This window comes from Porcisia hertigi, chromosome 33 (genome assembly GCF_017918235.1).
Source record: "Porcisia hertigi strain C119 chromosome 33, whole genome shotgun sequence".
Lineage (NCBI taxonomy): Eukaryota > Euglenozoa > Kinetoplastea > Trypanosomatida > Trypanosomatidae > Porcisia > Porcisia hertigi.
The window spans coordinates 696875-710356 of NC_090592.1; the positions used below are offsets into that span (position 1 = coordinate 696875).

The 13482-nt window shown below is 55.6% G+C and overlaps 5 protein-coding genes across 5 annotated transcripts; all 5 read left to right on the forward strand.

Annotated features, from left to right (window-relative positions):
- Positions 1–1238: 1238 nt before the first annotated feature.
- Positions 1239–2006, forward strand: JKF63_02181 (uncharacterized protein; the record flags this gene model as incomplete). Its single annotated transcript, XM_067898223.1, has 1 exon — positions 1239–2006. The coding sequence occupies one exon, from the start codon at positions 1239–1241 to the stop codon at positions 2004–2006; it is 768 nt and encodes a 255-aa protein (XP_067754380.1).
- A 1594-nt stretch (positions 2007–3600) lies between these two features.
- JKF63_02182 (uncharacterized protein) lies at positions 3601–5100 on the forward strand (the record flags this gene model as incomplete). The annotated part of the gene is made up of 1 exon (XM_067898224.1): positions 3601–5100. One exon carries the CDS (start codon positions 3601–3603, stop codon positions 5098–5100), a length of 1500 nt encoding a protein of 499 aa, XP_067754381.1.
- A 721-nt stretch (positions 5101–5821) lies between these two features.
- On the forward strand, positions 5822–7558 carry JKF63_02183 (uncharacterized protein; the record flags this gene model as incomplete). The annotated part of the gene is made up of 1 exon (XM_067898225.1): positions 5822–7558. One exon carries the CDS (start codon positions 5822–5824, stop codon positions 7556–7558), a length of 1737 nt encoding a protein of 578 aa, XP_067754382.1.
- A 1125-nt stretch (positions 7559–8683) lies between these two features.
- JKF63_02184 (uncharacterized protein) lies at positions 8684–9664 on the forward strand (the record flags this gene model as incomplete). The annotated part of the gene is made up of 1 exon (XM_067898226.1): positions 8684–9664. The coding sequence occupies one exon, from the start codon at positions 8684–8686 to the stop codon at positions 9662–9664; it is 981 nt and encodes a 326-aa protein (XP_067754383.1).
- Positions 9665–10525: 861 nt separating this feature from the next.
- On the forward strand, positions 10526–13255 carry JKF63_02185 (uncharacterized protein; the record flags this gene model as incomplete). Its single annotated transcript, XM_067898227.1, has 1 exon — positions 10526–13255. The coding sequence occupies one exon, from the start codon at positions 10526–10528 to the stop codon at positions 13253–13255; it is 2730 nt and encodes a 909-aa protein (XP_067754384.1).
- Between the last annotated feature and the right edge of the window lie 227 nt (positions 13256–13482).

Genomic DNA, 13482 nt, shown 5'->3' on the forward strand with positions numbered 1-13482 from the left:
CCATCACCACTCGTGCGGATGTGACGTATCAAACTGATTATATATACATATATATATATTTGTAACCGCTACGTGTGTATGTGTGTCCGTTAGAAAGGCAAGTGTTTGGCCGATGTGGGTACATTGGTGCAATTGTGTCGACATCGAGGGAACGAGTTCTAAGTGTCTTGTTGTTGTTGTTGGATGGTCTTCGGGCTCTTGCTCCTTGTGAAAACATGCGGGTGAGGGGGGAGGGAAAGAGAAAAAGCGAGAGAGCGGTTTGGAGAGGGGGGAGGGGGACGAGGTGACGGAGCCGCGTTGCTTTGACAGGAAAATCGTCCCACCACTGGTCCAGGTAGCCATTCTGCTCCCTGTGCGCTCGCCCTACATTCCCGTTGGGCCCCTCTTATTCCCTCGCCGAATGGGGGGGGGAACTTGAAAGGATAAAGGGGGGAGAGATGCATACGTCAGTCTTTCTTTTTGTGTTCCCGCCAAGGGTGTCTTGCTCTGTGAGAATTCATAATCTTGCCCCCTTACTCCTCATCCCCGATCTGGAGTCTGTGGAAATCCTTTTCGCGTTCTTGTGACGCACACACACACACACACTCACACGTTAGTCCATACCCAAATTACTTTTTTTGATGTTGGAAAGGACAAAGAGGGCTGAAAATGGCGGTGGGTGTGTCCCCCTGTCGCATTGGCTCGGTATCATGCACTCTCAATAGTAACCCTCCTCTTTTTTTTCGTCCTCCCCCCCCTCTTGTCATCCTTTTCCCTTCACTCGACCCTTAACTCCTCCATCGCGTGCGCCAACAACCCCATCGATCCTACTCTACACATAAAAGTTAGTCCCAGTGCTGAGAAGCACAAAATATACGAAAAAAATCGTACCTGCTGTACACTCCAGCAACGAATAACCCCCCCCCCCGCCCTCCCTCTCAACCCAAACCCTTAGACCCATCCGCTTTACCCCCTCCTCAAAAATACAAACTGCCACGACTACTCGTAGTCAGATTATTCTCAACATCGCCTCTGCTCCTTTTATTTTGCAGCTCGCCCGGTATATCTCTCTCTCATTTCCTTCTCCTGCTCCCTTCTGCGTGTGGGCGCATCTTGGACACGACGTTGAAGCTCTTGTGTAGAAAGGACGCAACGACGCCAAGAACAGGCATTAGGTCTCTCCTATACCTCTCTTTCCCATTACAGCCACTTCTGCCACTGAACCCCATACACGCACGCACACGTCGCCTTCTTCGACGATGATGCAGTTCAACCGCTACAACCACACGGACAAATCCACGTGGTTAAACGCCGTTGAAAAACCAAAGGCGCCGCTGGAGGCCATTGTTAACCCGTCCATCCTTGCAGCAGACTTCTGTAACCTGGCCGATGAGGTGACAAGCGTCATCTCACCGGCGGGTGGTGCAGTGGAATGGATTCATGTTGACGTCATGGATGGGCACATGGTGCCAAACATCAGTATCGGCCCTGGGGTCGTCGCCTCGCTGCGCGCCCACTTTCCGAACGTGTTTCTTGATGTTCACTGCATGGTTAGCAACCCCATACAGTGGGTTCCTGCCATTGCCAAGGCGGGAGGCTCAGGGTACACCTTTCACATTGAGGCGACGGATGACAGCAAGGGCGTTGCCAAATGCATTCGCTCTCACGGGATGCAGGTCGGTGTTGCGGTGAAGCCAGCAACAAATCTCACGCAGGAGCTCAAGGACCTAATCGAGGGCCATTACGTGGATCAAGTGCTTGTCATGACCGTGGAGCCTGGATTCGGTGGCCAGTCTTTCATGCCGGAGCGATTGGACTTCATTGCCGAGCTACGTCGCAACTACCCATACCTAAACATTGGCGTCGATGGCGGTATCGGCCCCGGCACAGCGAAACAAGCATCGGACGCAGGCGCCAACATCCTGATAGCCGGTACGTCAGTATTTCGGGCCGGCGACCGCAAGGCAGCCGTCGAGGAGCTTCGCGCTTCCGCAAGAAATGGCATCTTGAAGAACTTGGCGGTTTAGAAGCCCCTGGAAGGAGCAAGCTCACCCCTAATGGGGGTCTTTCTTTTTTATTATTCAAGATGATTGTGTGTTTATGTGTGGTTGGCAATGCCCAACGGTGTCGCATGGCCTGGGATTACTGGAGCACGTCCTTTGGTGCCAGGCCGTGCAATATCGCTGGATACCGCTCCTCTTCTCGCTGTTCAGCCAGTGAGCAGTTGGGGAGGGGGGGAGGGAGCGGTCGGAAGACTGCTCTACTGACACAGCAGCCGCGTGCAGGAGGAGGTAATGGAGCAGCGGTCACGAGGGTCGCACTCAGCTCCCCCTCCCCCTCTTCGTTGTTGTTGCTTAGGCATGTGTTCCTTTGTTATTGCGGAGTAGACCCATCACGTCTCTTCACCTGTGTGTCCTGTAGCCTTGAGGGGACACACACACACATGGGGGTACCCATCGCTGCCTCTCCACGTGTATGCGCCTTTGCTTATTTATTCTCTCGTTATCTTGACAGAAACCGCTGTGCCAGCTGCCTGGCGGGGGGGGGGGGTGCCCCCCTCCTCTCCGTGTCTTTTGACTCTTTTGTTCAACGAGTGGATCAGGCCTCCTCCCACTCCCCACTTATGTTCGCTTGCTTTTTTTTTCGGCCTGGCCCTTCCTGGCTTCGTTTGGGGAGGACTTATGCTTTTCGTTCCGTATTTGTAGGGTGTACAGGACTTTGAATCGACATATATTGCGGATGCCACCAGTGTATATTCTGCCGTTACACGCGCGCGCACACACACACACACAATCCCCTTTGGCTCGACAGCGGTGAAGAGCGAAACACCGAAAGGAAGGAGCAAGAAGGGAATCATTTCTTCCTGCGACCACACATGATGAGATCCCGTACCAGTAATGTTGTATATATACATTTATATATATATATGTATATATTGAAGTGGGAGTAATCCAAAAAGAGAACGAGAGGTATCGTACGTGGCGATGAGAGAGGAATCCCGCAACTCTCGTCCGCCCCTCGTGTCTTTCTTTCTGTAGGTGCGAGTCGGCGTGTAATCCGTGTGTGTGTGTGTGTGTGATTGCGCGCAGGGACGCGCCCCACCCGAGAGGATGATATGCTTGACGCACTTCTCCACACACGATTCAACAAAGGAAGGGAAAGGGGGGGAGGGGGAGAGAGAACCACACTACAGGGAAAAAGTCATGGCACCTAGGGCCGACGAGAGCCTATCCCCAATCCCAACTCTCACCTCTTTCTCCACCCAAAGTATTCCAAAAAAAAAGTGCTTACAATGCGGAGTATGACGGCGAACAGCGGCGCAGTGCCCCCCCCCTCCCGTTCCCAAGTATGAAGAAGCAGAGGCACCAAGGGCGCCGAGGTACAACCATCTCTCTCTACAGGTGTTTGCGTGCTTCTAGCACGAGCATTAGCACATGACCTTTTGGGGGGGTATAGCGGTTCCAAAGAGACCATCTATATCGCATCAGAAAGCATCTTTCAACATTTTTCCCTTTTCATTGACCTCACTCACCCACCCACCCCCCTCCGCCCCTCCTTGTGCACTTCCACCACCCAACGTGCGCGCTTTTCAGTCCCGCTTCTCTTGGTCTGTTCCTAGCAATGTGGCGTCGGGTCCCGTGTGGACCGTTGCTGAGCCACCCCAAGCGAGCTTTGTGGCGAAGCCTACGGATCATCAGGCCTGCCAACAGCACGCGGCCGTCAATTCTTCAGTGCTCAGCGCGACAGGCGACGACGTCGTCCGCTACATCCGGCTCTGTAATTGGGCCCACAATAACCACCACCACAACCTCAAGTGAGGATTCATTTCCCAATGACGCTTTTGTCTCACGATTCTCGGCCCAGCTTCTCTCGAGTCCACATCTTGACATCACTCACGTCCCGTATGGAGATTGGTTCACACTTTACGTTCAAGCACGCAAGCACTGGCACTCGCTCCAATCGGCAACCATCCCCGTTTCTTCTGCCGCCTGTGAGCAGCATGCGAAACGGAGCATCGATGCACTACTGCTGAGTAGTTTGTTTGCACGCCACTGGACAGAGGTGCAAACTGCCACCACCACCGCCTCTTCATCACGCTCAACATACCGGTGGTGGTGGCATCGTGATTCTTTTCTCTCCGCCGCAGTCCCAGCCCCCAGTAATCAAGATGGTGAGACCGTCCTGCCGCTCCTGGAGCTTTGCACACCAGCTTTTTTGACGGAACCGTTGTTGGGCGGGAATCACCTGCGCCTGTGGATGGAGGACACCCGCGCCTCCCCTGGTACGACGGACGTCGGCTGCACAGCACTCGACCCCGCAGCGCTGCCAACGGCTGTTCTCCCATTCTCTTCCTTGTGGGTTATAAAGCAAAGCGCCTACTGGCGCCCATCCACAGCCGGTGGTACGGATGTTAATGGCAGCCGTGGTGTAAACAACAACGCTCAGGCAACGGCTGTCTTTTCCCTCCAGGAGCGACAGGCCCGTCAAGCACTTCTGCAGTCAGTCGACCAGCTCCTTCAACTCCAGCGCGATGCGGCGGATTCCCACAAAGGCATGTTAGGCCTTTCTGCACATCAGCTGCAACGCGTCTGCGTTCTCTCCCCCACGCAAGAGTGGGACCTGCTGTGTTCCCTCCCTCGTTACCGGCAGGCGCTGTGCCGCACAGCCGACGTGGCTTCATCCCCAAACACGAACGCACCGGATCACTCGACAGCGGCACATGTATCGCCGCCTCGGTGGCTGTCACTGAACTGCTTGTGTGAAGACACCACTGCCCGACTCGCCTACTGTGCGCACACCTTGAACTGGCAGCGGCAGCTAAAGTCTAGCGCGAATACGCCAAGGAGCAGTACCTCCAGTATTTCTGTCCGGGTCCTTTCGCCCTCGTCCGAGCACGCGCGACTGCGCAGCTTTTCACTCCCCTCGCTGCACGAGCAGTCATGCGTAAAAGCTTCACTTCAGCGACGACACGCTGCGCGTCCCCTGTCCTCCTCATCTGCCACCTCTGCCGCCTTTTCGGCGGCGACTGTTCATGAGCAGGCACGCAAAGGCTGCAGCGACGCGGTGCGGCGCATGTCGCATCGAGAAGAGAACATCCTTCAGTCCTTCTTTACTCGCTGAACACACCATGCCGCGCAGGGGAGAAGAAACACCTGCACATGAACGAAACAGCAAAGATGTTGTGAAGTGCGTCTTCTACGGGATCCAAAAATAGAGAGCGATAAAGACAGATGTGTGTGTGTGTGTATGTGTGTGTGTCTCTAGGCCTCACTACTTTGTATTCCCACGACATACTCTTGGGGGAGATACCTCCGGTTGTGAAAAAAAAAGGCGTCTTGTGTGCTTTATAATACTGCGAGGGAAAAAAAGATTTTCGAATAAAGTCAAAGAACGTGCGGCAATTCGGGGGGGGGAGCTGTCTATCGTTATGGGATCACAACTGCCCCGAAAACACAAAAGGGCTCCCACACAACAAAAAAAAAAATGTCTTGGTGAAAAAAAAAAACACCACCACTTCTCTCCCTATTCCTGGATTGGGAAGAACAAAATACCCCAGCCACGCTTCTTACGGCGTATTCGATGTTTTTTTTTTCTTTTTTCGATAAGTGCTCCCCTGGCGCTAACCTCGCACCTGGTCTCCCCCTCCCCTCCCCCCCCCCCTCCTCTCTCTCTCTATATGTGTATCTCTCCACTATAGCGCATACAGTGCCTATACGATTTAGTTTTTTTTTGTGTGTGTGTGAGGAAGAAGTACGGTGGTCACACATCCTCTAGAGTTTCGATATCAGCCTCCGCGACACCGGTCGCGCCTTGTACTTCACCAACGACGCCGTCCTTTCCCATGACAGCTCAAGCGGGACCCGAGATGGGAAAAAAAAAGGCGGCAGCCAACGGCCTCGCATCTTCCGCTGCCGCCCCACCGTTTGACTTCCATACGGTCACGTGTGTGACGTGGTCTGCCTCGGGTCGTAACATTGGTGTGGGCACGACAGATGGGTTTCTCATCTACAGTACCGAGCCGCTTCTCAGCAATCTAAGCGGTGCCTGTGCTTCGCCGAGCCTCCCTTGCCCTTCTGCTGATACCGCGGACCCACAGGCCACAGAAATACACAACGGAATGGTGCAAGAAATTTGCCGCTGTGTGGTGTACGGTGGAGTGGGATCACTGAGCCTGTACAAGCAGTGCAGCCTCGTCGCCTTCACTGGAGTTCAGCGCCGCAGTGCAGCAGCGCGAATACAAATAGCAGACGTCAGTCGGCAGGCTTCAGAGGACTTCTATGCATCCCCCGTGCCGTCGTGGTCATCGACAAAAGTGATGACTCCCGCGCCGCGCCGAAAACCATGGCCACCGGAAGAAGACGCAGCGGTTGCGCAATGGTATGAGCGGTGGCGAGTATCGGTCTTCGCCAACAGCGCAGTGGCTGCGGCCACCACAGTCAACACGCTAGCCTTCGCGGAGTGCCCACAGACAGTGGTGGGGCTACACTTTTGCCCTCATGCCGTGATCGCAGCGGCATCTGGGGATCCGAATATCGTTGGGTCGCACACCCTTCATGTCTTCGATCACCACCTAAACCCCCTCTACACTCTTCCCGTGTATCCTCCCAGTAGTAATGCATACCTAAAAGACATGATTGCTATCGCGGCGACTCCAAGGCTCTCAAACGGTGCAGGAATGGTGGTGCAGCGTCTGCGCATACTCCTGCCGGGAGAGAAAAAAGGTGAAGTCCGCCTCCTCACCTTCAAGGAGTCGTCGATGACAACTGCCCCCTCTGATGAATCCATGCACGACTCCTACGTATACCACCACGGAAGCGCCTACCGACACGTCTGTGGTGACACGCATCAACTGGTCGACAAGGTGCTTCACCGGGCACCACTGCGCGCAGTGGCCATCACCGAGGATGGCAAAAGCGGCGTGACCATGAGTGAGCAGGGCATGCACATTCGGGTGCTGGACTTCGTCGGTGACGACAAGATGACCAACAGGCTCACTCTTGACCGAGGCCACCTGCCCGCTGTAGTCAACACCGTCTCACTGGCCATTGTCACTGTACCGCAGACGCATCCTTCAACACGAAACACCACTGCCGCAACGGTAAGTACTCACGAGCGATGCGGCAGCATCGACAGCAACGCGCCTGCTCACGTCAGCGAGGCGGTGCACGACATCGTGGTGTGCCTCACAAGCTCTGGCACAACCCACATCTTCGGCTGTGGACTACAGCAGGTGCTCTTTCACCACAGCGACAAGAGCCTGCTGCCGAGGGTTGGTTATCCATACGCATTTTCTGTATGTTTGCCGCCCCTCCTCGTGAAGAAGGGTATGGCCTCCGTGCTCGTGATGCGCAGCGACGTGACGACCTCCGCAGTGCACTATCTTCCTCGTCACGAACATGACGCCACCACGGGAAGGAGGCGCGATGGCAGCAAAGCCGTGGCTGATCACGCTCCCAGCAACTTCTTTGTGTTTCAACTGAGCTACCAAAGCAGGAATGGGACAACTGCGCCTTCGGTTGAGGCGGGTAGGATATCCAAATATACAGCACTTCTCTGTCACACAATCGCTGCTCTTTGAAATCTAGCAACAGAAGTGCTCAAATGAATTATTTGCCCCTCTGCCTCTTGTCGCCCCCACTCCGAGAACTGTGTGAGTATGCGCTGCCGTATTGGTGCATATTCCTGCTTCTCGTTCGGGCAACCGCCTCTCTGCGTATGGACTTGAGTTTGTGTGTGCCTGTGCGAAGAAGTAACCTTGGAGTCGTCAATAAAAAGAAAAGCCTTATGCCTCATACTCTTGGCTCACCTTGCCAGTCTCTACCCTCTTTTTTCTGCATCACCCCCTCCCACCCCCCACCCCTATCACGGTATCACTCACGCGTCCCCTGCCCAGATTTGTTCTTGAGCTTTTCTAGATGTCTCCGACGCCTTCTTTTCCGTTATTGTCTCTCCGTCTCGACTCCCCCATCCCCCATCCCCCACCCCCCCACCCAGTGGAACCCTCCCCTGCTGCTCTCAGCACACACAAGTTCCTTGCAATCGCGAGTCTTTTTTCAGCTGTCAGAATCGACATCATAATCCCCATGCCTGTACTACTCCTGCATCGATACGATCGCATGACTATGTGCGCTGCTGTCCTCTATCCTTCAAAGAGGAGACAAAAAAAAAGTCTATCGGCATCGAAAAGCATCACGCACTTGCTCCCGTCACTTGCAAGTTTTTTTTTCATGAGCCACCCTTGGAGGAGGGGGGAGGGGGGGAACCACTTCCACTGTCTATGGCCTCCTGGTTGAGTCGTCTTGACCCTGTCCGTGTGTGTATATGTGGGAGATGGAGAGGTAAAGTTTCATTCCCAACCCCCTCTCCCAAACCGACTGTCTTTTGTCCACTCTGCAACACGACCTACAGACATGCCAATGACCTGACCTATCCAACTCAGCCCTCCTCTCCCCTCACTCACTGCTGACCCCCCCCCCACCCCTCCCTCGCAACCACCTCTGACGATCATATTTCTTCTTTCGGGCGGGGAATGTTGAACTTTTTTTTGCTTCGAAAATTTTCTCCCTCCAGAGAACTGTCATTTGCTTAGTGATTTCCGCCCCCGTGTTTTTGCTTCCTCCTCCCCCCCCCCCTTGCCCCCACTCCTCCTCTTCGTCTCCTACCAGCCCTCCTCCCCCCTCCCCCGAACCTCAGAAGCGGTACGATGATCTACATTGACACCTGGATATGGGCCCTGGTGCGCTACATCTGCGGATGGATCGGCCTCTTCAGCATTCTGACGTATCTTTTGGCCATCGCGGTGCAGAAGATTGCCATGCATTTCCCACAGGATTTGGCAAAGAAGTACAAGGCGCAGTGGGCACTCGTAACTGGATCTAGCAGTGGCATTGGTAAGGCCATTGCTGAGAAGCTGGCTGGCCAAGGCATCAACGTCGTGCTTGTGGCTCTAGATGACAAAACGCTGGCGGACACGTTCTCGGAGCTCCAGAAAAAGTACCCGAACGTGCAGTTCCGAAAAGTCGGCGTGAACCTGGCTGCCCACAACTACGCGTACATGGAGAGCATCATCCGCCAAACGGACGACATTGAGATCGGGCTCGTTTTCAATAACGCCGGCTACATCAGCACCGGCCTGTTCGCGGACACCGACCTCGAGCGCCTGCGCAGCAATCTGGAGTGCAATGCAGGATGCGCCGTGCCCATCACGCACCACTTCCTGCGCAAGATGATCGCGCGCAAGTCCAAGGGCCTCATCACCTTCACCTCGTCCGCCGCGTGCTACCTTCCTGGGCCGACGGCCACTATGTACAGTCCCTCTAAAGCCATGCTCACAAGTTTTGCCACCACCATTGCAGCCGAGAACCACGACCTTGGCATTGATGTCGTGGTCATCCACCCGTCCCCAGTGAACACAAACTTCTACAAGAACGAGGGGCCTGCCCTCGAGTCCCTCAAGACAGCCCAGAAGGCTGCAGCCTCACCGATGAACATCGCCGATCAGATCTTCGCCTCTGCGGGTCGCCTTACCGTGTGGGATCAAGGCAGCACCTGTATGGCCTTCCGCGCCATCAACAAGGTGATTGACTTTCAGATTCTCACAGAAATGGTCACTCGCTTCGCTTACATTAATGGTGATCATCGGCGTCTGGCGAACGAGTCGAAGCTGCGCGCTGGCAAGGAGTAGAAAAGAGTGAAGCAACAGCGGAGGCACCAGCGGCGTGCGCTTTTCTTCTTTAGTTCCCCTGCCATCCTTTGAGACCACAATCGAGGGAATAAGGAAGACAATGCGCACCCAATTGCGCGGTACTCATAGTGCTCTCCCTCGCATATAAAGGTATACACGGGCGTGTGTGTTTGTGGAGGTGGCAGAGCGATAGAACGGTTGGTCACATCACACAAGACCAGTGGCACACAGACGTATGCACACAAAGTGAAAAACATGTCCGTACAGCTTGTTTCGTGTTCATTTTTTTCTGCACGTGCTCTCTTCCCTGGTAGTACCCCCCCCCCACTTCCTTCCTTTTCTCTGTCGTCGGTTTGAATGACCGCAACACCGACAACAGTTTAAACGAAAAAGCCTCCGCTCACTTGCCCCTCCCCTCCCCTCCCTCCTTCCCCCCCCCCTACACACACACACACGCCAAGGGAGGGAGGGGGGATGCAAGTTTGAAGAAGCATGAAAGTGGAAGTGTCACGATTGAAACCTCAGGGGAAAAAAAAGAGAGAATTAAAAGGGGCACGACAATAAAGGGCCTCGGAGGGAAATGGAAAGGAGGACAGTGATGCTGATAAACGGCACACCTTGCGAGGTTGGCGGTTTTGCCTACTCTCCCCCCTCTCACGCCTACTCATTGTCGGCGGGTGATACTACTCCCTCTCCCTCCCTCCGTCTTTTCGTCACACAGTACAGGGACATGTCATCTTGTGTGTAGGACTGCGGTGGGTGCTGCCGGCTGAGTAACTTTCGATTGTTTTTGTGGCTCTGCTCCCACCTCGCATCCTCTCCCTCCTCGTAGCCTCCATTTACACATAGCCGGCAGCTTTCATGAAGTGTACGGCCCGGTGGCGCAGCACCCGCGACGTCGTGGCGGCGATGGCGCGTGCGCATCGACATGTGCCAAAGCAAGCCTTTGCGGCCCGAGCCGCAGACGGTGAGGTAGTCCACTCACTCTCGCCCCAGTACCTCATCCCAGATTTACAGCGGTACGCGCAGCAGCAGCAAGAACACCAAAACACTGACAAGCGATCCCTGAGCGAAGCACAGCAGGTCAATGATCCTACCGTTGGCGCCTCTGCCGTCGCCTCACCGACCCTGGCGCAGTTCATTCATGTCGCCAAGACAGTTTTTAGCAACTCTTTGGCGTCCTTTCAGCAGAGAGCATCGGTGTCACCAACTGCGGCCCCATTGGTGAGCAACTGTGCCCACACAAGTACTCACGACTCGATCGCCACCCATACTTTTGGGTGTATGCCTCTATCAGCTGTAGAACGGACTGGCAGTTTGAGTCAATACGAACTCGAGGCAGCCGTACGCGCCTACAACCCGACAGTGGACCGAGCAGTTATCCAGCGGATCGCCGGTCGGATTGCCATTAAGGACACACTCCGCCTGGCACGCCAGCTTTCTTTCTACCTTAAAGAATCTGCAGTAGCGATGCGAAGCTCGGAAAGTGCAGGCGAGGGTGACGAACACCGAGTCACCCCAGCAGAAGCGGTAACACTTCTTCGACGTGCTGTGAACGTGTGCCGTGAGCGTTACGTGCCGACCTCAGCGCACATGCCCAACAGCACACGTATGCTTTCGCCGAGTCTCTGGGCCCTGACACCAGCAGCGCGTGAAAGCGCTGGGATCGCAACCCGCCTTCATTACTCGGCAACTGTCACCACAAACCACGCATATCGGCGGCGTCGGCAACTGCCTCGCTGCTTCCTCCGCTACACAAGCGATGTGCAGGTGAACGAGGTGCTGCCGAATGGCGCGGTTGTCACCTTCACGCACGCGACGCGGCCTGAGGAGGTTGGGAGATGCGCTGCTCCTGCGAGGAACAAAGAAGCAGAGGAGAACCGCGATACCTGTGCAGTAGCCGCGGACGCGAAAACAGTTCCGCCTCGCTTTGCAGCCGCTGTGTCCTTCCGCGAGTCTCTGGAGTCGTGTCTAACCTCTCACCCCTCCACTGTCTACTTTCACTTTGTGTTGTACCGTCGCGGTGTCTCCCTCGCGACTGCGATTGCCGACATTGTGGAAGCCAGCGAAGGGCACATTTTCGCTCATGACGTCTGCGTCAACGTTCACATGCCAGAGAACGACGAGCATGTCGTTGTCCAGACTTGCAGCGTTCGCATAACACTCCCGGAGTCGATGCAGCCTCACAGCGCCGAAGACGCCATACAGTACTGCCTGCATGCCGCCCGCTCCATCGTACAACTCAACCTCGCGGAAGGGACGCCAAAGGTTGCCCTCCAGCTTCTCGAGTGCCGCACAGATGCTTGCGGCACCACGCAAACCACGTCGCAAGGGCTCAATGAGTCCCCAACCCGGCTGCAGTACGCCCTCCTCCTCCGCGGCTTTGAGAAGCGTGGAGGACCTGCGAACCACCACGACCACGCCGCCCTGACATGTGCCATGTTCGTCCCGAACTACTTCTCCCCCCATCACTTCGGTGTTACTGCCGTTCCTTTCCTTCGTACCTACCACGTCGCGGAGGCCCTTGTGAAGCGCCGCTACGCGGATGCTGCTGTCATGCTGGCCTGCCTCGAAATCGGAGCCATGGCTGAGGCGAGCACTGAGGTACCACCATGGCTAGCGCGTGCGTTGCAGCTCTTGTGCTGTGGTGAAGACCGCGAAGGAGTATGGCAAGCGTGGTGGATTCACGAGGTTCCGGCGGCGACCCGGCGACGCATGGTCTGCGCGAAGAGGGATCTGGTATGGAATGTGGTGGCAAGCTGCCGCCTTCAGGCGCTCGCGATGGCGACGGGCGGGCGTCGTGACGTACTACTTGCGGTGCCACCAATTCCAGGTGATTTTGTCTTGCACACCGAGGAGGCAAGACAAAATGAAGAAAGCCCAACAACCCTCGCACCGCTAGCGCGGAGCGCAACAGTGACGGCGGTGTACAACCAGGCGCAGGCAGCTCGCTATAGTGTTCACGACATCGCTCTACCGCTTGTCTTGGACGCCAGCAGCGTATCCGCGGGGTGTGAAAGCCTGGCTGACATCGAGGCGCAGCTTGGCTTTACACAAGAACATTGTCTCGATTCGCCTCTACCCCGTTCAAGGGAACCACGACAACCACACACACACCTCAGCGCCGCGGCGCACACAAACGAGACGGTGTTTCGCCAGCTCTTGGTAGAAGCCACCGGCTACCCTCGCGCTACTCGGCCGTGGTGCCGATCCTTCCCGGAGCCGTCCGTAGGCACTGCATTTAGTGATTCCGAGGGAGCATGGGAAAGCAATAAGACTGTCTTTGCCCTCGCTACTGACTGGGATCTCGCGAACCAAGCGACAGCGGCTCGCGATTACGCTGCCAAGTCACGCGGGCCGCGTGCGAATGTGTGGCCGCTGAGCAAGCGTGGTCGCGCGCTCACAGATCGCCTTCCCGCTGGTCTAATGACGGTGGCCTCGGCAGATGGATCGTCGCTGCTGGGCAATCCAAGCACGGCAAATCATCATGGATCCCGGTGTCTTGCCATTCATTGCACGCTCCCACTGCACCTATCTTTGTCGAACTTTCTTTCGGAGTTGGCGATGGTGGAAGACCTGCGTGACTCATGAGTGTAGCAAATGGAGCAGTCAGACACACACACACACCTACAGGTACACTTTCTTTTTTGTAAGGCTTTCACCTAAAGCCACGTACGCATTCCACAAGCACGCAGCGCTAGCGTTTCGACACCCAAACAATTCTTGCTTTGCAGAAGCAGCGTCACTTCCAGCAACACCACTCCGTCGTGTGCTGCGGCTTGGTCAGCCGCCACCTCGCCTGCATGCGAAGCTGATAT